Consider the following 22699-nt stretch of genomic DNA (forward strand, 5'->3'; position numbering starts at 1 on the left):
AAGTATATGATACTTCAGTGGGAGTCGTTTCTCACAATGTTTTAAACTACCAACAGCTCCCCCATTGCTCGTTACCAAGTAAGTTTTATGCTTCCAACTATTTTGAGTAATAGTATACCAAAAGTGTCCAGTGCCTTTAAAGGAACACGTTGCCTTGGATCGGACGAGTTGGTCTATAAATAGTGTTTGTAACCCTTTTTTATAAAAAGCATATGGTTGGAAAGATATTTTAAAAGTAGAATACAATAATCCACACAAATTTGCCTCGAAATTGTGTGGTTTTCCTTTTACTGTGCGAACTAACACGGTCGGCCATTGGCCGACCGTGTCAGTCGACGAGGTAAAAGGAAAACCGTGCAATTTCGAGGCATGTTTGTGTGGATCATTGTATTCTACTTTTACAACATCTTTCTACCCATATGCATTTTATAAAAAACGGTTACAAACGCTTTTCAAAGACCAACTCGACCGATCCAAGGCAACGTGTTCCTTTAAACTCTTACACAATTGGCCTCATTTTGCAAAAGGTCTTGTGTTTGGCTTACAGCCTAAAAGCTAACCTTGACCAGCTACTCTTACCGTGGGTTTCCAAACTAGAGGATACACCACTTGCAGTCATACCAACACGTTCTCGGAACACGTTCTCTGAACACTGACTAAGTATAAGTCATTATTACTCAACTTCGTCATACTTGGATGAAATAAGTACTTTCGATTACTTCACAATGGCTTTTAAATAGAAGGCAAGCTGTGTGTGTCGGCTTAGGTCTATTGAAGGGGTTTTATATTATAATATAGCGCGTGAATTCTACCAATAGAGTACTGCGCTGGATGGAACAACCAAAAACATTTTAAAGATAATTTATATTTATTATTTTTTGCAAAGTTATATGCGATAAGTTAAACTCGTTTTTGTACGTTCAGCACAACACATGGGACATGTGTCTAAATGTCTCTTCAAAGGGTCGACGCAATAACGGTCAAGTGTCTTGACCGGGACTCGAACCTACACTCTACACATCAGAAACACCAGAGTTTAAAGGCAGTGGACACTATTGGTAATTACTCAAAATAACTTTTTATCATAAAAACTTTCTCGATTACGAGTAATGGTGAGAAGATGATAGTATAAAACATTGTGAGAAACGGCTCCCTCTGAAATGATGCAGTTTTCGAGAAAGAAGTAATTTTCCGCGAATTTGATTTCGAGACCTCAAGTTTAGAACTTGAGGTCTCGAAATCAAGCATCTGAAAGCATACAACTTCGTGTGACAAAGGTGTTTTTCTCTTGATCTATATCTCGCAACTTCGACGACTAATTGAGCTAAAATTTTCACAGGTTCGTTATTTTATGCATAATATGTTGAGATACACCAATTAAGAAGACTGGTCTTTGACAATTACCAATAGTGTCCAATGTCTTAAAGTTCAGTGCGTTTTTTTTTATTAAAAAAGTAGTTCTTAAACAAAAAGTTAAAGAGTCTTGATTTCGAGCAAATTCTCAAACGTTTTTTAATGTATTTATTTAGGGCCTATTTGTCGAACTGGATTTGTATTGATGCAACATAAGAAAAGGTTTCTTGTAGCAAATGCTTTCAGCAACACAATGAATTAATCGTAAGATGAGTTATAATTTGATACATTTTTAACTACTGATACCTTATCCTTATTAGGAAAATAAACAATACAAAGTATAAATAATGACTAGGGTATTGTCACTTACAGCGGCTCTTAAATTATAACTTCAGTTATTTTAATCGATAGAACCTACGCAGGTGTGAGTGCGTGCATTTCTTAATATCTCTTAAACGAAATCTTATGTGGTTTACATTTTGAATGTAGTTCATGTTTCGTGATTCATATAGTGAGGTTTGATGCCCTACATACCCCCACCCCCCCCCTCAACCCCCCAACCCCCCCACCCCCCCCCCCCCCCTTCCCCAAACCAACCAACCCCCAGCACTTAGTCAAACTTTCCCCCTGCAGCGTTCCCGGTTATTTCTACCGGCTCAATGGCTCACTGTTAATACAGATTGCCGGAAACGATTGATCCTCACAACGTAGTTTGCAAGAGGGGGGTATTGGTTCTGTGTAATGTTGGTTGGCTTATGGGGATTGGGTGCTTTATTATGATGCAGACGATGATTGGGAAACCCTCTTGACAAGTCAGTTAGTTCAGCATTTTGCCGCCATTTTGAGCCGTTGGATCAAGTGATTAACACTTTTTCCCCCTCTAGTGCTATTAAAATATGACACATTTTTATACTGCGAGTATCCGGTACTCATTGGACCCACTTGACCTTTGACCCCTGGCCCCTCTCATTTTCTAGTCATTGTGAAGTCAGTGGTTAGCTTGGCCGGATTCGAACCCACAACCTTCTGATTGCAAGTCCACCATGGTGACATTCCTTGGAGATTACTTACTTCGTGTTATACACGGTTGCCATTCATTGTGCCACCATGGCCCAATTTCATAGCGCTGCTTAACAGTAAGCAAATTTGCGTGCTTACTGTAGCAGAAAAAAATTGCTTAAGCCTTAGCGTATTTCACAGGTTAGCAAAAAAATTGGGCGGCCATATTGCGTGTTTACCGTGGATTTGCATTGTGACGTCATTTATTTTCGTGCGGTAAGCACCGGAAGGTTAGCATGCCTTTCCGTGTGCTTACGGTTAGCAGCGCTATGAAATAGAAATTGCTCAGTAAGCACAAAATCGGCCGCTAAGCAGCGCTATGAAATTGGGCCCATGTAACTTATATTGCCCTAGTATTGTGATTAGTATTTCTTACTATTGGGTATAAAACAATGTAAGCAATAATGTAGTTTTTTAAAGTTTGGTTTGATGAAATTACCTAGTCGGTTGTGGCTTACGTGTTTTTCGACTTTTTACTTTCTAATATCAACCTCATGTATTTTCACGAATCTATGTTGGTGTAGTTTAATGTTGCAGCTTCAAAAGGACAAGACACTGCACACTCATCCTTTATTGCACGATTTGCCATAGCGTGCGATTTCATCCCTTTCACACAATCATTGTTAATACCACAGAACAGCTTGAACTTTAAACAAAATAATACCATTCAAAGACAAGGCTTGCTCTCCGGTGGTAAACATCACTCTTCGTTGTCACACTTTACCTTAGCAGGCGCATTTGCTGTATTTCCCGGAATCTTATGGTTCAATATTCCTGGATTATTCATTGCACTAAAAGAGTTAAATCAAAAATCAAATATTGTTTCGTTCCCATCGTCATGTAATACCTAGACTACGACAGCTGCTTCCGACCACCGCAAACTGACCGCTAGAAAGCTGTGACCAATAATATAGTGTAGCGCCCCTTACGTTGGAGTATACTTTCATAAAAGGTCAATGAACGGAGCAAGCAAACGTAGTTGGTTTGCTTATTCCTTCCCTCGTGTGTGTGAGAAAACCTTTGATTTCACGCCATTGTTTCTTAAGTAAATAAAATCACGCACTTTAACGATTTCCAACGTGTGAGATTTGAAACATGATAAACCGGCGCAGACCTCGTGTGGGGGCGCTATACAATGAAAGTGCACAGAGTTGTGGGGTTTCCCATCAGAAATCATGTCGCAGTAGTGCTACGAACTCAAATTGCTAAATCCGAAAATAATTTGCTTAGCAGGATACCAGTCATGATGGTATGGCATGATATTTTTGGTAGATAACCTATCTCTGTATGGTATACAAGCGCAAATGCTTTGTTGTTATTGAACAACTAATACCTCATGTAGTTGGACCATTGGCCCAATTCCACAGCACTGCGGCTTACCACATAATTCTGCCATTACAGTGTGATTTTATTGTGTGCAACAAATACATAATCATTCGGGCTTTCGCCGACACATGACCGGTGTTTTGTGATACGATAATAGCTTTGTATTGTATTTCCCATTATTGGTCGGGCTGTGCTGGAACTCTTTTCTATCTGTGCCGCGCCACGATATCACTATAAGTGACGATGTATCCTATGATGTCATGCTTTGATGTAACAATTATGGGATTATGTCCTAAAAATGCAATCTACTGGTGATAATTGGGTTACGCCACTCGGGTTGTCATGTATGACGTAGTCTTCATAATGGTACCGTACCACAAACGACAGAACAGTGCAAAAGACCAACATACGGTCGGCACTGACCAATAGTGACGAGAGGGGGCGCTATAAGGCCCAGGAAAGCCATGCTTTATGCGGCACACACAGTGGCTAGAGAATGATACACTTTCCCCATTACAAAACAAACACAGGCTACCTTTTTAATTCAACAGTGGTTGCTTTCAAGCGCAATATCGAAACCTATATTATTATAGTGTATTAAAATTGCTGTCGTTGTTTTTTGTTTGTTTGTGAACCATTATTCCATTATTTTTGGAATTGCGCTATAATAACAGCTTGTTTATTATTTCCCAAACCAAGACCACTCTTCCCAAAGAACAATGGGGATCGGGAGGGAGTGGGTTACAATCTTATTTAAATATATGTATATGTTACTTTTTATAGATTTTATTAGTGTCCATTTTTGCAAGAAATATTTCAGTCTGCTTGTGCACAAATGCCTGTAATGTGGTTGCAATTTTTGTTTGATTTTGAAGTGACTATTGAAAAACAAAGATTTCTTTCCCAAAACCAATAAACCACTCTTCCTAAAGACGCACTCACGGTGGGCGTTTGAACAAACATTGGCCAAATGCCCCTAACCCCGGGCTGACCCGACCCCCACCCCCGGGCTGACCCGAGCCCTCTACACCCTACGGACTAAAAACATCCACTCCCTCCAAATTCCCATTGACTGAATCTATCAAAAGGAAAAATTGCCATACTAATTGGAGTTTAGTCAACCGAAATTGTTATTCTTGCCGTTGACGCTGGGCCAGAGGGGTCCAATGTATTCTTTTCTTTAAAAAGTAACAGTTATTTTTCCCTTTTGGCGAGGGAAGCGTTTTGGTTGTTTACGGGACCGGGGCAATTTTATTTCGGGTGAATTAACTGATTGAATTACTCTACCATGACTGTCAATCAGTCGACGTTTCTTTATGCTTTGTGATTGTGTGATCATTTTTATGGAGAGAAACAACTCAGGTGTTGAACACTTCTCAAAGACCGACTTTTTCTCCACAATGTTAGCCTTTTCTAAAGCTATACGGATCCTGAGTGGTCTTTGGAACAGTCACTCATTTCATTACTATCTTTACTGCGTATCATAAACATTTGTGATTTTAATAACGTAAAGTTCAATTGAGAAGAAATTTTCACAGGTTTGCATATGTTGAGATTCACCAAGTGAGAGGACTGGTCTTTGACAATTACCGATAGTTTCCAGTGTCTTTAAAAGGCATAGGATCATAAATTGGTAAAATACTAAAAAATCAATGACCCAAAACTTGGTGAGAAGCACTGCAGCTGTTGATGGTATAAACTATTCTGAGGAAGGATTCACTTCGACGTTTCGTGGTTTGGATAATTTGCTCACCCCAATCTGATAAACAATTCATGCATACATCCTTTCTCATATTTCTCAGAGTTGGTTCCCCGTTCCCGAATGCTGCGGCCAGAGGTTAGGTTGCTCCCCTCTGAGAAAAACTAATTTACAAATCAAAAACGTCTCTTGGAAGTTTGTGTACATTTATTTCAAGATAAATTATTGGATTTGTCTTCATCTTCGCAAGGAGAAGCTGTGGGATACTTGCGTGGTTTACCAAGAAGTCGGCCAAAGCCTTAAATTTCCTGATTTGTTTCTCAACCAAATTGGTGCTAGTAATTTGTTGACAGTTTTTTGTGGTTGAAATTCCTACATGTACAGCTGTAGAAATCCATGCACTCTCGTGTGCGGTAACAACAAATGTAATTACCATTAAAAAATGGAGTAATAAACACAAAAACAAACATCTTGCAGTTATATACGAGGCATGAGAGTACACTTGCGTGGGGTAGCTCTCACCCAAAGATTTTATAGCATCCGTTCGTTTATAAGAGCACTTTTCACTTATTAACAAAATCAAGAATTGGAAAGAGGGGATAATAACGCGTTGAGTGAAGCCTGTTTTTCTTAAGTACAGCGGGTAATTTCCCGTCGGTGTTGGGGGCATTCCGGTGTGAGACGTCGGCACTGGTCCCGATCCTAATGACCATCGTGCCCCCGTAGGGTTACGGGTGCCAATGACCTCGTTAATATAATATCCGCCTGCTCTTCGTCTCGCTTAATAATTTTGTTTTGCCCGGTACTCATTTCCTACACGTCGCTTCTTGTTAATGAACTTCACACATGGGTAATACTTTAAACCAAAATCAGCCGAAACTGCTGGAAAGTAACAAAAACTCACATCACAGCGACCACCAGTACTTTGGAACTTTGGACCTGCCACGGGCTACCATTTTTTAAATCACGATATCCAGCCGGTTACTGTGCGAGAAATAAAAAAATCCACTTAAAATTGCTTGTGTCGGTTTCACAAAACAATATCGAAAGTCACACGTTAAAATTGCTGGTTTTCCAAGAAATATTACCACTTTACTAAGGTTGGTTCCATAATTGAAAATTATTGCATTGAAATCAATATTTACACTCTTCAAATAAAGAAAGACGGTTATATTCAACGCCAAATCGTGTCTTTTACAGAAAAGGATATCTCCTCAAAGCAATTGATTTGATTGATTGATATTTTTTTAACAAACTGCTCCGAAAATAAAAATAAAACTATTAGGAAAGTATTTCTGTCGATTAGCTGTGAAAGTGGCACCAGCTGCATCACTTGAATAGCGCCACCAGCGGCGACTCGAGGCAACATGACACAACGTTTTCACTCAAAATGCAGTTTCTTGAGTGAATCACAATCTCATACATTTACCGAAACATATTGTTCCTCTTCGTAACATAAAGCCCTGTAATCAGATGTAACAATTACTGCTGTGTTCAAAGGTGCCGCTGGCTCTGGTAACGCGAGTCACCTATCCCATTCTAGCAGTTTATGGAAGACAGACGGTGGCAATCAGTGTAACACTCGGATCAGCTGCACCCGTTTATCCACGGTTTATCCCTTCGTTCTTACTTCGGTGTTAAATAACACGAGTGTGAAAGCACTCGTGCAACGAGTTACCGAAATAATGCCATTTTAGAAACGCCTGGAGCGTTTTGACAGGTCGAGTATCCCACGCCCAATATGGTCACACCGTCTGGTGGGGTGTACTGTATCAACCACAGATTTATATAATAAGGAATTAATTGCAGTGGGGCACTTTGTGGTGGAATAGTGTGAATCGGTTAAGAATGAAGTCTTATTCCAAAGCATTGGTGCTATATCAGTATTGAAAAATCAAGTGACTCTTGACTTCATTTCGATAAAATCTGTAAAAAAAAATTTACGAAAAAATAAAATAAAATAAAAATAAGAGGTGTTCCGAGCTGAACACCCGAACTCATAAAAAGAAAATGATTTTACGGCCAGTTTTTCCTCCGAAGGTCAACTCTTACATAAAACCAAAGATTTATTCTTCCAACCAACCTGAAAGAAGAATTCAAGAAAACTTCAACTTTGTTATCCAAACAAAAATATATTTTATGACCACACTGACAGATATAGAACTATTTGCCGTATTTTGAATTTGTTGCATTCTTTGTAATTTTGTGTGTGTTTACATTGGGTGTTTATAGAGAGAAGTTGACCCCAGGTGGTTGAACCAGGGGTTCAACCATGGAGCAATTTGCTCCATGGTTGAACTGGGCTTGAGCCACTCCGCTGCTTGTAATTAGAGCCGTCAAAGGTGAAGAGAAAACCCACTTAGTGCCTTCTAATTGATCCACCTGTCCTCTGTATTCGTCCCTTTTACCTGGGCCAATGTCACCTCTTTTTTTTCTTCACAAAATTGCAGAAAATTACTGGAAACGTCCTAATCATGGCATGGCTCAGAAATCTTTCCCTATGCAGAGCCTTATACATGCAAATTATACATTGGTTGTTGAGACCGTTTGATTGTTTTATATACATGTATTAAAAAACTGACAAGTGAAAATTAATTTCATTTCAAAACATGGTCTCGTTTTTAAGATATCGCCAAAATCCGGAGCGATTATTATGTCCACGCATTCAGGAAACACAACCCCTATATAGGAATACACAATATGGGAAGCGTTACCGCAGTAACGCATCAATACACAATATGGGAAGCGTTACCGCAGTAACGCATCTAAGATTCAAATTTTGGGGCATGAAACTTTTTTTATTTTTTTATTTTTATTTTTTATTTGTATATATACATAACAATATTACTTCGAAGTGAAATGTTTCTCAAATAGTCTCACATCGAAAGCTACTGTAGGCTTCTTCTAAGTACTAAAATGTTGGATTTCAATTAATTTTATGAGTGATTATACCTCCCCTTTAAAGATGCAACAAAATCCTTTTCTATACAACGTTGAACGTTGACCCTATCTGCCTGCAAATTATTAAAGTCACCGTATTAATATGCATTCGTCACTCGTATTATTTTTTGGGGGTGAAGTTATATAGTTGTACATTGTAATTCATTGGGCGTTTGCAGTTTAGAATTTGAAGCAAAACACATCATGGAGAGACAGGTTAATCCTCTATGCAAACGTTTCGTCTGGATTTTCTTTTCAGTGGGTGGGTGTAAAAATGGCTCTTATATAAGAAATATACATAGACATATAGACTTTGAAAAAGCAAAGTGTTTATGTTTGCTCTGTAAATTTTTAATATTTTTTTAGCAACGGTTAGAATTTAGGATGTTTCTTTTGACCGAGTATAAGTTGACATAATGGCTTTAATAACCCGTCGGTGTCGTTTTGCCGACTGACTGTGTATTTTGGAATCCAAATTGATGTTTGTATTTGTATTAAGCCGATACATGGCTAAGGGCCAGAAGCTTCAGTTGAAGACACCGGGGCATATAGACCAGAGGAAGCACCCAATTGTCCAACCATGGCCCGCTTCAACTCGGGTCAAAAGAAGGACTTAAAACTGTTTTATGGTTTCAGTCGCAGTCCTGTACAATCGGTATGCAATCAAGCCAGTTTTGATTGTGGCGGCATTTTCTGCATGCGCGACCGCGCTCAACACACCTAATAGGGCTAAAACCTATCAACACTAATTTTCATGGACGCACCGAACGAAAACGAGTTTTTAATTAACGAAATCTCCACCCGTACAATAAAAAAACGTGTCGTATTAAGGTTTCCAAATTCCAAGATTCTTTTTTCTTCTTTCTTTCGATTCTTCTTCTTAGGCAATCGCACAAAAAAATATTGTTGGCCTAGTCTTGTTGCTAGAGAAACCGTTGTTTGTATTGGAACGTAATGATCACATGGACGGATCGCCATAGGGGTAAGGTAGCGACTCTAGGCTGCCCTGGCGATTAGGGGCGAGTTATACGTCTCTACTTTGAGTTCAAATGGGGGTATTAATTGTTAGTGTAAATACTGAAAGGAGATAGGCAGGTAGTCCTTGAAATGTACGATAGAATTGGTTAATAATCAGAGAAATATATCTGTGATTTTTAATATTAAATCTTAATCAACACTTTTTACAAACCTACTTCAATCTATTACAGATTGACCCGAGAAATGCTTAAAAATAAAAACGCTTAAAATAATTTCACATGCATGTAAATGAACCCATAAACACAAAATTTCGTGTTTTTTTTTCGATAGGCCAAATAGCACACACGATCTAATCGTGCACAAAATACAAGATAATTATTTGAAGATCTCTCGAAAACAAATACCACTTATTTTCAATTAAGATTGTTATCAGATTCATTGTTTGATTTGTTTATTGAAATCTGGAATCATAATTTTGTCCTCGTATCTGATGGTTTGGCACATGCATCTATTTTTTATTGGTACATATTTAACAGAGGTTAGGCCTTACACAAGCTAATCATTATTAAAATAAACGGCTTCCAAGGAAATTGTTTGTGTCGTACGCGTTTTTTAAAAACTTTATTGTCAAAATGAGCTGAAATATACGAACAAACGCATAATATTTTTGTGTACACATGACTGACGCGATTTTTTTACACATTATGTTAGTGAAGTCACTAGAAAACCGCCATGATGATTTAACTTTTCATTTGCAGAATCTAACACTTGTTTTGACATGCGCAATTCGTCTCTAAATTCCCTAGCCAATCAGAGTTCAGATTAGTCTTGGAAAGCAAACCACTGATTTCATTTTTTCCCCTCAACGGCTGCGGCCGGGGTACAAGACTAAGAGCGCTCGACACGTAGTTCGTCTTATTCTGTAATCCATCCGGCTTGGGTCGTGATGCTTGCTTGCTTTAGAAAGCCTTGGATCACAGTCTAGTTTGTTTTTTCTTGGCTCTCTCTCAGGCCGCGTGTGTGTCACAAGGGGATTTCATTTTTTTTTCTTTTTCAGTAAGAACCTCACAAACATTACATGCGCCGTTTACTCTGCATGCAGCATTCCATGGGAAGCCCATGTGTTGACTTGTGTATTAATATATCCCAAGCAAGCCATGTGTAAACATACATGTTTCAATGTGATTGTTAGTTAGGCGACCTCTTCCAGAGTGATCACCAAGATTGCGACATTAAAAATTATTATTTTTCCAAGGTGGCTGTTTATCCCCCACCTTCTCTCCCCCTTTGACGAGGAACAATCGTCCCGGTCATACACTGCTCTATCCCCGGCACCACCACCTAGAGTCGGGTATTGTTCCTCTACCACAATAACTCCGGGGTAATTTTGCGATTCTGTTATTTTTCCCTTACCCAAGCTCACACCTCTAACTTGGTGACGTCACGCTCTCTTTTGTACAGCCTGAGGTCTAGGTGTCAGTAGTTGGGCGAGAAGGCGATACGATATCACTGGCTGATCGAGGGGAGTCACTAGTCACACACACGTACCCAGCTAGCACCCTAGCCCACCACCGCCGGAACCACATGAACAAGGATTATAACACGGAGCAAGTGGTGGATGTATTATGCACAGCCGAGTTAGCTCTCTATCCATCCAGCAAAAATAACTTCATGAAAGTTTGGGTCACAGATCTACCCATATCATTCCAGACTACAGTTTCCTTCAAGAGCCCCCTACCACCAGTGCCGAGGCGCTCCACACACCCCTGAACTTCTTCTCCAGTGACCAAGGCGAGGTGTTCGATCGCCCGGTCAGACTTCTCCGTGTTTACCGGGCTTCGAAGCAGAGGGGCTTAGGTAGTCCGATCACGGTCAACCCTGCTGCCGGACTCTCAACACATTCACGATGAGGAACGTGTTGTGTATTGTCGGCTTCATTGTTGCCGTCTGTTGCGCTCAAGAAACATGGTGGTAAGTCTTCTTTATTTTCAAAATTATTTGAACTTCCATCTAAAAAGTGATTTATTTGTTTTCCTTGTTCCACTAAATAAGAACTGGCAATGGATGAAGAAAACTGTACTCCTCGTGGGAGTGCGACAACACTGAACAGACCCTGTTTTAAAAGTTGACCACAAGCAACCATGTACGTGTGTTAAGTGCTTGGTTTCTGCTGGGTGGCGTATTGAAACCCTGGTGGTAGAAATAAAAAAAAAAGTTTCATGGAATTATTTAAGATGACAAAATATTAATAAGGGGGTAATGTGTTTATGCACTTTTCGGAAAAATTGTATTTATGAAGAACTCTCATAATAAGTCGCATCATTTGTTCACATAACAGTTTTGCACTGACTCAGTTTTAAAAATGTTCTGATTTGTGATTTGCTTCCAAGAAATGTACGTTTTTTATATAGACATTTCAAATCTGTTCATATGTGCTGAAGAAATATCAGAAGTACCCGAAGAATAAGACGAACATGCGTTTTAATGCCACGGAAAAGCAACCATTTTACCACTGTGGCGTTTTGTCATTACTGTTTGGCAATGCAGACAGATTGATGCTGTTCTTTTTTTAGATTACATTACCTCGATACAAAACGTTTCTTTGGTGACTGGGTATGGTGGATTTTTCATCTACAACTAACTGCATGTTCCAAGTGAGCTTTCAAATTTGATAAGCATGCGTCATGTAGGAATAATCATGGAGGTAGAATTTATGAGTATACCATTGTTGTACCAAAGATTGACGAAGAAGAAATGCAACCAATACCATGCCACCCCTCCAAGTGTAAAATTGTGACCGTATTTTCGAGAAGTCATGTTGTATATTGATTAAATCATGATTAAATCAAGCATGGTCGAAGAGGCAAACACACAATGTTGCTTTGTTTGAATAAGCTTTGAATAAGCATTTACGTGTTTATAATTTCCTGTGGTTAATTTTCAAATCAATTAGATGAATACAATTGGTTTCAAGTAACAATTCCTCTTTGAAAAAAATGTATGAATGTATCCTGTTATCTCACAAGAAGTTCAACCATGAATGAAGAAACCTCCTACACATTTCAACCTCGCCCCTTCCTCCACTGCTCAGACCTATTAGAATGTTATTAAACAGCAGTTAAGAACTCATCATGTATTCGTGGTTTTTATTAGACAAAGCTATGCCTATCACATGCATGATTGATAGCTATGATCTTATTTTGTTAAGAAGACCAGCAGCGCTGCAAAGGTAAAGCCACTGGAGTGGGATAACATTAGGGAGTTATTTATACCGTGGGCCTGCTCCAAGCTCCTCTCCAACCCCCCCCCCCCCCCCCCACCCCCTGGTGAAGCTGACTGGCTATTATAACGGGTATCTGATTAATGAGATCAATTCTCTTTTGTTGAAACCCATGATTGCTGGCTGACCATTCCCCACCCCTGCTCTGAAATAGGATGGAATGGCCTTGGAGAGGGTTCTGCGTGGAAGTCTCTCGCATTGTCTGCCATTACTGGTGTATCAATTGCTCTCCGTGTCTGGCTGTATTCAAACCATTGCTGGTGGAGCAGGTCTGCTTATCTCTTTTTGCGTGGATTTGAAAAAAGGGTATTAATGGTGTGACCATGGAGGTAGAAAGTGTGACTATACGACCCATCGGGTGGTGACTTCATGTCAACTTCAATGTTGTGGAACATTGCAACATAATTTCCTCAAACTCAAAACCCATGTCAACTGCTGGCCAGTTTGCAGTTTCGATACCTATGTTTATTCTTTGTGTCTAGTCTGTCTTTCCAAATATAGGCCTAAATACTCAACATTTAACATGAATCTTTCTGGTGTCTAAGGTATGGGTGATACATTTTGACCAAATTGACCATACTTTTGGTGTCAACTAATGGCCAGTTTGCCGTTTCTTTTGTGGTATTGTAAAGGTTGCTCAAGCACTATCAATGCAACTGGGAAGTGTTCATGTTTTATCTTGGGTTGGTGGTGGATGGTGATTCGTTTGTCATATCCATAGCCTATATGGGTCATACAGTGAAATAATTCTTCCTCCATGGTATGATGTGGGTCGACGCTTCCTAAGTTCACCGGTGAGCTGCATCTCTTTTTGCTCTATGCTCTAACTGAAGCCTTCTATATACTCGTTTTATATCCGTCCTTTCCCTATGCTTTATACCAATAACCATGAGGTAGGAAAAGTCATGCTCTCACCCTAACTAAACTGCCGTCGATTTCACAAAACTCTTCCTAACTTAAGACTAATCTTAGGACTTAGGACGAGTCCCAACCCTGTACTGTAGCATGCAGACTTTAAGATTAATCCTGAGTTAGGACGAGTTACTCGTCCTAACTCGAGATAAGACGAGTCCTAACTCTTTGTGAAATCGACGGCTGTTCTGGGTCTTACGCCAAATGGCAGCTTTAAAATCCCACATAAATATATTTGTTTCTCTCTCAAGACTTGTTTACCAACTTCGTACCCACAGAACAACATGACGTTTCCTAAAATTCAGAGTATTATGTGTGTGGTTGTCACATTCTCCAGATAATACATGAATTGCTTACGCAAAATGGCAGATACAACATCCCACATGAACTTGTTTTTCTCTCCCAAGACTTGTTTACCAAATCTCATACACACACAGAACAACATGTTGTGTCATAAATCCAGAATATTATGTTTGTGGTTGTCACCTTTTCTAAATAAAACATGAAAAGAAGAGGTGAGACTTCTGATGTGAACGGTTGGTGTTCGACACTCGGTCATAATACTCAAAATAGTCATTACAGGGGGTCGTGTTTACTGCACATGTTGACAAACCATTCTATTCTATAGAACCTATGAAAAACATGTGCAACAAACAAAAATGTCATATAGTTCCCAAAGTGGCATTGTGAGCTGAAAGGAGGAGCCTAAAACTTATAGGATGGAGAAAAACACTCGCATCCAATGAAAAAGGATTATTAACTAAATTTATAGCAACACAAATACAATATTTGATCAAGGTGTTGGTTTACGGTTGAGTTCATTCATGCCTATCCAGTGCTAAGGAATGGTCAGTGACTGATAAGTAGTTAAAAAACAAATGTCATTTTTTTGAGAAGACATGTCCTCTTTTAGGCTTTATGTTTATTAACATCTTTACGTCACGGATGCTCTATAGAATGCTTACCATCGTTCTCATCATTATCAAAGTTCGTGTAACCCACTTCCAGTTTCATTGATTCTACCCTTGCCCCAAACGGTCTTTAAATACACTGGACGCTACTGGTAATTGTCAAAGGCCAGTCTTCTCACTTGCTGTATCTCAACATATACATAACATAACCAACCTGTGGAAATTTGAGCTCAATCGGTCGTCGAAGTTGCGAGATAATAATGAAAGAAAAAACACCCTTGTCACACAAAGTTGTGTGCTTTCAGATGCTTGATTTCGAGACCTCAAATTCTAAATCTGAGGTCTCGAAATCAAATTCGTAGAAAATTACTTCTTTCTCGAAAACTATGTTACTTCAGTGGTAGCCATTTCTCACAATGTTTTATACAATCAACCTCTCCCCATTACTCATTACCAAGTGAGGTTTTTATGCTAATAATTATTTGAGTAATTACCAATAGTTTCCACTGCCTTTAAGAGACCGTCAACCCTCAGGCATCAAGGGGGTGGGGGGGGGGGCACGTGGTCCCTTCTCTCAGGCTCAAATATAAGACATACATTACATGTGCATACATCCATTCTTTGCGTTGTAACTTTTTAGGTCTGGCCTTTAAAATGTGACACCTCTCAAAGTTCGGATGGGGTGGGGGTAACAATGGTCGCGTTTAACTTTGTAAAGATTTTTCCACTTTCCTGAGCATTTTCTGAGAGTTACCTCAAACATGTGTGTAGCACCTTGTGCCACTTTAAAACCCACCATTCTTACAGCAAGAAGTTTGTCATCGAAGAGTAATTAATAATCATCTTCTCCCAAGGATTCATTTCCGAAGTTTGAATCAAGTTTTATAAAAACTTTCTGAGAAACAGTTCCTCCAATTCGTTGAAGATGTGGTTCCAAGCTGAGGAGAGCATGTGGCAATGTTTCCAATACCTCCGTGCTATCGGTTTACCCCGAGGATGTATTTACATATGGCACGTCCTCGGATATGATTTTTGTTTCTGTTTGGGGGCGGGGGGGGGGGGGGTTGTGAGGTGGGGGTCTTTTAGTGGCGATCATCCCTCAAGACAAAAACACTTGTCATACCTGTAGGATGAGTACCGTCCGATCTGGGTGATCACCTCCTCCATCCATGAGATTACCATACTCCACTGGTGATCTTACAAACACTTGTAGACACGGCAAAGTGGTTCTTCCCCTCCCCATATTATCTTGCCATTGTTCTCCGTTTTGTAGTTTGAAGGGGCTCAAGTGTTGACAACGAGTTAGCCGTGTGTACTCTGGGAAGTTACGGGGGCTCTTGCGATGTTTGCCTACCCTCTCTCGCCCTGGAGGGTCTCTCTCCATCTTTCTTGCATTTCTCTCTTGCAATCCCCTTAGCATTGTCTAGAAGGAACACCAACATGTTTTGTGTACTTTTTTTTTCTAACTGGAAAGGCTGTCACAAAATATCCTTCTGGTTTTTCTTTGCGGTCTTGGGACGCTGGTTAACTTCAGGAACCCTTGCTCAGGGTGTTCATGACTTCAACCCCCATGAGTGTGGAAAGTACAACGGAGAACCTGGCTTGCTTCAAGAACCTAAAACTTAATAATTTATAACCAAAACGCTTCATAAAATGGCGCCCTTTTTGTTGCTTACCTTCACTTCAGTAGGTCCTATTTTATAACGGACAAAAGATACAGGCTTTTGTTTTGACTAGATTTATCGAATGGAATGCATCCTTGAATAGCCGCGTGATGCAACCTTGGGTGGACAAATGCGAGAACACTACAGAACAAACAATGCCCAATTGAAGGATAAATTAATAGCACTATAGTGCCGCAGAGTTGGCCTACCAACGTCTACGACAATGGTTGAAACACTAGCAAAGGACAGGTTTAATTTTAAAAGATTGAAATGTAACAATAGATGTAAGAAACTTGGTTGTCAAACATTAGTGAAAGGTTTTACTAAAACCACGTGGTGTAAAACTTAAACCACGTGGGTGTTAAACTTACACCACTTGGTGACAAACTTACACTATTGTGTGATCAATAGAATGGTTCCATAGAATGATGAAACGCCAAGGTTTAGTTCGGCTAAAAGGACATGGTATGACATCCGTTTAATTGGTACTTGTTTGTGCTGTTGTCACTAAAACAGGCCTTACTTGATATATCAACAGGGCCCAAATTCATAAAGCTGCTGATAAGCACGAACAAGATGCTAAAGCACAGCAAAATTATGATTGCCAGAATAAGGTTACCAGCTTAACCACCGTGTCACATTTGTGATTGGTATCCTGCTAATTTCTACTTAGCAAAGAGTTGTTTTAAGCAGTATGTTCTGCTTAAGCAGCTCTTTGGTGTTGGCCCCAGGTTTTTGGCGTATTCGTTACCACCATTATAAAGTAAAATATAAACTGATTCGGAACGTCTGTCCAACACGAGGAGGTATCATCTTTCGGACCATGTTGAACTTTGGATTGTCCAGTGGTCTTTGGTAATCTTTGGCCACACACATTGTGTTATTCAATTTTGTTGATCTCAGCGTAAGTTTCTTGTTTACAAAGCAATACGTGTTAAATATATCACAGATTCGGTTGAGGGGGGGGGGGGGGTGTCATCTTCTATTTGAGTGAAACCCAAAGACAGAATGCATTTATGTAGGCCTAAGTTTTGTTGCGTTGTATAGCAAAAAACATCAAAGTTTCCACAAACAATCGAGAGAGTTGCTTTTCTGTATTGGCAGTTTTCAGAAGCACAAACGACTAGTGGTTTACAATAGGCCAACTGTCATGTTGCAACGAATAACAAGTTGCATGGTGTTAAAGATAAGGATAACTTACAATTAATAGTAAAGTTGCAGGTACATCCATTAATTTTAAGAGTTCTCTTTTGTGGGAGTGTTGGCTCTGAAAAGATCTGGTTATAGGTCTCTCAAATACACTTGACTTTCATGATGCATTGGTCGATCTTATCATCAAATGTTGATTTCGGATAATTTTCTGCTCAAGTAAGTTTAATTTTCTTTGTAATTTCAGGAACTTGGGTTTTGACTCGAGAATACACCAGTTCGAGACACTTAGCAGTCCGGAGCTTTTCATACTCGGTACACAGCCTCTGTGCGCCGAGCTTCCTGGCCTTTCCTCCGGTCAGCAAAAACTATGCCAGCTATACCAAGATCACATGGGCCCCATCGGTGAAGGTGCAAGATTGGGCATCGAGGAGTGCAGGTACCAGTTCAGCAACCGTAGGTGGAATTGTAGCACGGCGGAGACTGGGTCTGTCTTTGGGCGCGTTACCGCCATTGGTGAGTATTTTTTCCAATTTACTGATATTATGTTGTGTATTGTCACAATGTAGGTCAAATTAGTTACCTAGTTGCTGATAACATTTTACGTGAATAAGTAAATCGTTCCTTGTTCACTATTGCGATATCATTACAGTGTGGTATCAAGCAGTGTGGAATGAACCTGTAACAATGTGAAACAAAATTGTGTCACGTGGTGTATAATGAGACCACGTGGTATTTGGAGACAGCTTCTGTGTAATCCTCCTCAAACCTTAACCAAAAATGTACCGGGATACAAATAAGATTTTATTTGAATCCTCCATCGCGATTTTTCAAGTCAGTTTAAAGGAATGACTTTGATTGGACAGTATAGGTTGACATTATCCGTGTCTGTGATTGGTCAAGCTAGCATCGTAGATCTTGTGATTTGTCAAATGGTTCTGTGGTTGTTGTTCTTGTCTTTGATTGGCCAGTTGTTTTGTCGATGTTTTCACACTGAAGTCCAATCGTTTTGATTTGTATTTGCTTCTTATATAATTTTTGTGAGGATATAGTTCTCGTCTCGCGAGGAGTCAAATTGGTGTGTGGCATTCGTTTTTGCCTTTGGTTTGGATACTGTGGATACTCTCTAAATGTAAAAGAGTGAAAAACACCACTCTTTACATTTCGAGTTGTCCCTAATGTTATGGCTCTTTAAAAGGAGTGGTGGTTATTTCACTCTTTTAGAGGGGTTTCAATCCAGGACAGAGTGAAAAATCACTCAACAAGATGCAAACTTCAGTCTAAAAGAGTGGAAAACCACTCGAAAAAGAGTTGTCCCTCATATATGGGATGTGGCTCTTCAGAGAGTGCCTTTTTACTTATTTGCATTTAGAGAGTACATTTCTCATCATTTGATTGGTCAGATGTTTATCCAGCGTGACTACTTACGTCAGTGATTGGTCGGAATTGTATTCAGGATTTGGCTTTGAACAGACTACACCTTACCTTAGTTTCATAATATCCAAAGTTGTTATGGCATAGAGCAAGTACAGTTAAAGTTGTATGAACATGTCCAAGTTAAACCTAACTGTTCCTCTATTTCGGACGTAACCTTTCCTTCTCGTGGCGGCAAGTTCTCTGTCTACTCTCGCAAACTCACGAATATTCATGAGGCTTCACGTTGGTAGGGATCCTTGCCCTATGTTAGGATTGTGTAACTAGATAGACATAGGTCTATTGTACTGCATCTAATTCGTGAAACATCAGAAGTGTTTCTAGTCTCAAATTTCAAAGCAACTACAATTTTTTGTATAGACTAGACCCAGACGCTTTCTCCATTCTTGAATGTAGTAGAACCACGTCTCCCAGACTATTAGTCAATAAATATGTGTTGAATTACATCTAAAGAAATTTGCCACTTACTCAATAAAATTGCTGCAATTACTTAATAAGAAAATTAATATATGGCTTGGTGTTATCAACACGATCATTTCGGAAATGGCGTTAGTAAGCCATTTCACAATAACTTAAGAAATTATCTTTAGGCACACCTCAAGGCATGCTGTGTTTAGTCCAGGCCAATCAATTCATTTTTTTCTTCAAAATTCAAGCAGAGAGAAAGAGAAAGGCGACCGAAGGCGGGGGCCGAAGTACTTATTTCACAGTGGATAAACTTTCCCATAGAGAACCATTGTGCGCGGACTGTGAGCCAATTCGTTTGTTATTGTGCACTATTCATTGCTACATGGAAATTATGTCATTATATATGGACGGGGATATGTGGTGCGCCCCGGGAGCGAAACGGCGGCCGTGACGCTGAAACGAAAGGTCCGTATAGGTTGACTGGTTACTTCACGAGAGGGGAAATTTAAGATGGAAGCGGATTTGGGAGTGCAAGCCGGCCCCCGACCATGGCGACACACTGGGCCCAAAAGCAACATCACCTGTGACAAAACTGACTAAAGATTTGCATTCCTTTCAGCTTAAAGGGAGACCGTGACTTTATTCTTAGTAGTGAAGAGGGGTTTTCATTTTTTTTCAAAGCTCGTATCTTCGAATATAACTCTTTAATTTTTGTAAAAGTCAGGAAACCTGTAAAGAACCCTTTAAAGAACATTCAATGCAAAGTTGGAACGATACGTTAGTATTGATTTGTTTCATGACAATTGATTAAGACCACAAGACATAGTAGGATTTGTGTGGACAGTGCTGTGTGGAACTCCATGAGATATTAACAATCTAGCTCAGCTGATCAAAGTTTTGTTGATAATGGGGATTCTTTGTACAATATGCTATCATTGTGAATGAACAGTTTGTCCATTCAAAATAATAACACACAACCAGGTCAAAAATAATACAAAACTTTCAATACAACTACCGAAAATGGAAATATTAGTTTCTGTTAATCACACACTTACTATTAGGCTGGCAAGGACGATTGCATTGCTTTAACTTGGCAGCGCCACGATTGCACACGTCGGCTTATATCACCCCCATAAGAAAATGTTCTGACCCACACTTAGAAACTCAATGATTGGTCAGTATGTACACCTGGACAATATAGTTTTTGATTCGGATTGACAATTTAATTTGACTTTCCATCAGTCAGAAGCACTCACATAAATCATAGTAAATGCTACACTTCAATCTAAATATACTGCCAATGTAAAGGTATGCAAATACGCGCGTCATATTCAGCCGTACATTGCATACCATCCCACACAATTATTCTTCATTTTTCTTTCTTTCTTTTGCGAAAAGAGTTTTTCTTCTTTTCGACCTTTCATTGAAGCTGAACCTGTCATGGGTTTCAAACCCAGCATACCAATCGAAATTTGACTTATTTTCGAGTTCCTGTTTCTTGAAAACAAAAACCTTTTCTAGAATTAGCTTATCGACAAACTATGGGCTGTGCTATACTAGATCTAAACTGCTGTTTTTGTGCGTGTGGTCCGTTTATGTTCTCTGGAAAATTTAAAAATTAAGAACTCGTTTTGCCTCGGAATCTATGATCAATGACCTACGCCAACTTAATCTGGGCATCTCTGATGACTGAAGGTATAAACTCAACTCATTGCTGTTTATTATCTCTTCATTTCTACATTTATAAACCCTTAATCCTTGCCTATATAATACCCAGTACGCACTGATCACACTCTCGTTCATATACACCGTTAATTAACTTTCTGTGGCACATGTCGGAACACATTGGGGTCCGGACGACGACATCTACTCTTTTATATCAGCCATCCCCGAGCCTTGACGCTAACGGTCCCTGACAGGGAAACCAGTTGGCGGCTGGACACTTCTAAATCCTTCTATTGTCGACACAAAGGAACTCGTCGCCAGTATTTGCGCTGGGGTACAATGTGTTGCTATCACCCCTTGAATAACGGCTAGATTCAGGGGGAATCGATCCCCAATGGACCCCCGTCCAGGGTGAAAGGTGGACAGGGGAAAATCGTTTGCCATTTATACTTCAACCTTTGTGTATCAATGGTAAATACCTGCATTGGAATCGGACTGGGTTTGCGCGGCCCCGTTCCCCCTGGGGACTGAGCGGTTCAACCGGTGTCGTTGGCCCAACTCCGTGAATATTTCTTTTGCTGGGGAAAGAGAGAGAGAGTTATAGAGAAAAAGTGGGACCGGAAAAATATGTGTCCTACTCGAACACTACGTGCACACAGTCACTCGAATGCCCAACGGCTAACACATCACTCAAAGCTTGGGGACCAACCAGTCAAAAAAACATTTCATCCTGACATCAAAAAACATCCTCCGAAAACTAAAGAGGTATCCTTGAAATTTGGTTTGGAGGAATGCCATCTGATGAAATATCAAAGAAGTTCTCCCAGCGTTTCTTGTTAAAGGTAGTAACGGGGCTTGGTTCAGAATTCAACGATTAGTGTGAAGGTGGAAATGGCGCTTAGCAAGATCGGCATGCTTAGTAGTTTTTTTGTAGGGAACCAGTCTATAGAAACATTGCTTGATATTTTGGCCGACGCCCTAAATTTGTCTACACGACAATTTGATACCTGGGCCGTTAATTTAAATTTTGCTCTTGTCATGACTTTGGACGTAAGTTTAGGTTTTGTATTTTTTTTGTCGATATTAATCGATCGATTATCGATTAGTTTCCAAAATATTCTAGAGAACAGGCACTATGTCTATAATCAGTTTTCATCCAACCAGTCCAAAATTCGACATCTGATCAATCATTTATTCATTCATAAACAAACAGTTTGCATACAAAAATAAAACAATATGGGACCCGAGATGATTGTACTATATCGCATACAACTGAAGTGTAGGCCTACTGTTAAAGGCTGCCCAGTAGTAGACATTTATTTCAGTCAGTGTTGTAATTTCTTTCTGTAAACCCCAGACTAACATTGCAACCGTTAGCCTCTTTAAAAAAAGTTCCAGCTCTCTCAGACGTAACCTAACCCAATCAGCCACCACGCATAAGACCCTAACAAAAACCATGACATTCCACATCGATCTCAGCTAATAGTCAAACAATCAGAATCTACTCGTTGTAGACTGCTGTCATTTTTGCTAGTCAGAAAAGTCGATAATCTGTCCAAATAGATATAATTAAATTGGCCTGGATGTGACAAATGTCATGCAAGGGCATTGTGGAGGACCGTTGGAGTTAATTCCTTACACAAATTTTCTGTTAAATAACACACTTACGGCTCAAACGCATAAAGGAGTCCAGGGAAGTATCTGAAGTTTTGAACTAACGGCATATTTCGACCCCTTACGCTCATATCAGCTGTTATAAGTTGCGCCAGGGGCCCTCTCAGTGGAAAGCATGGAATGTGGGGATGGGGATGCCGCTTCCCCTGCCAAATGGGTTCTTACATATTCAGCATACAGATCTAAAACTAAGGCTGGACCGTGACGATGTACAAATTACCCCTTTGATCATGGAGGTAGTTGATCA

The 22699-nt window shown here is 39.8% G+C and overlaps 1 protein-coding gene across 3 annotated transcripts in view; it reads left to right on the forward strand.

Moving 5' to 3' along the window:
* Positions 1–22699, forward strand: part of LOC139954299 (protein Wnt-5b-like) — a 105960-nt gene that overhangs the window by 54993 nt on the left and 28268 nt on the right. For 2 of the 3 annotated variants that reach the window (XM_071954036.1, XM_071954037.1), the window contains exons 2-3: positions 10817–11326; positions 17519–17787. In XM_071954036.1, coding sequence (XP_071810137.1) covers positions 11262–11326; positions 17519–17787 — 334 coding nt within the window. In that variant the 5' untranslated portion in view covers positions 10817–11261. Of the gene's footprint in view, positions 1–10390; positions 10412–10816; positions 11327–17518; positions 17788–22699 lie in introns of those variants that run through there. The other variant, XM_071954038.1, reaches the window with a different exon arrangement.

The sequence above is a fragment of the Asterias amurensis genome, chromosome 2, assembly GCF_032118995.1.
Source record: "Asterias amurensis chromosome 2, ASM3211899v1".
Taxonomy (NCBI): domain Eukaryota; kingdom Metazoa; phylum Echinodermata; class Asteroidea; order Forcipulatida; family Asteriidae; genus Asterias; species Asterias amurensis.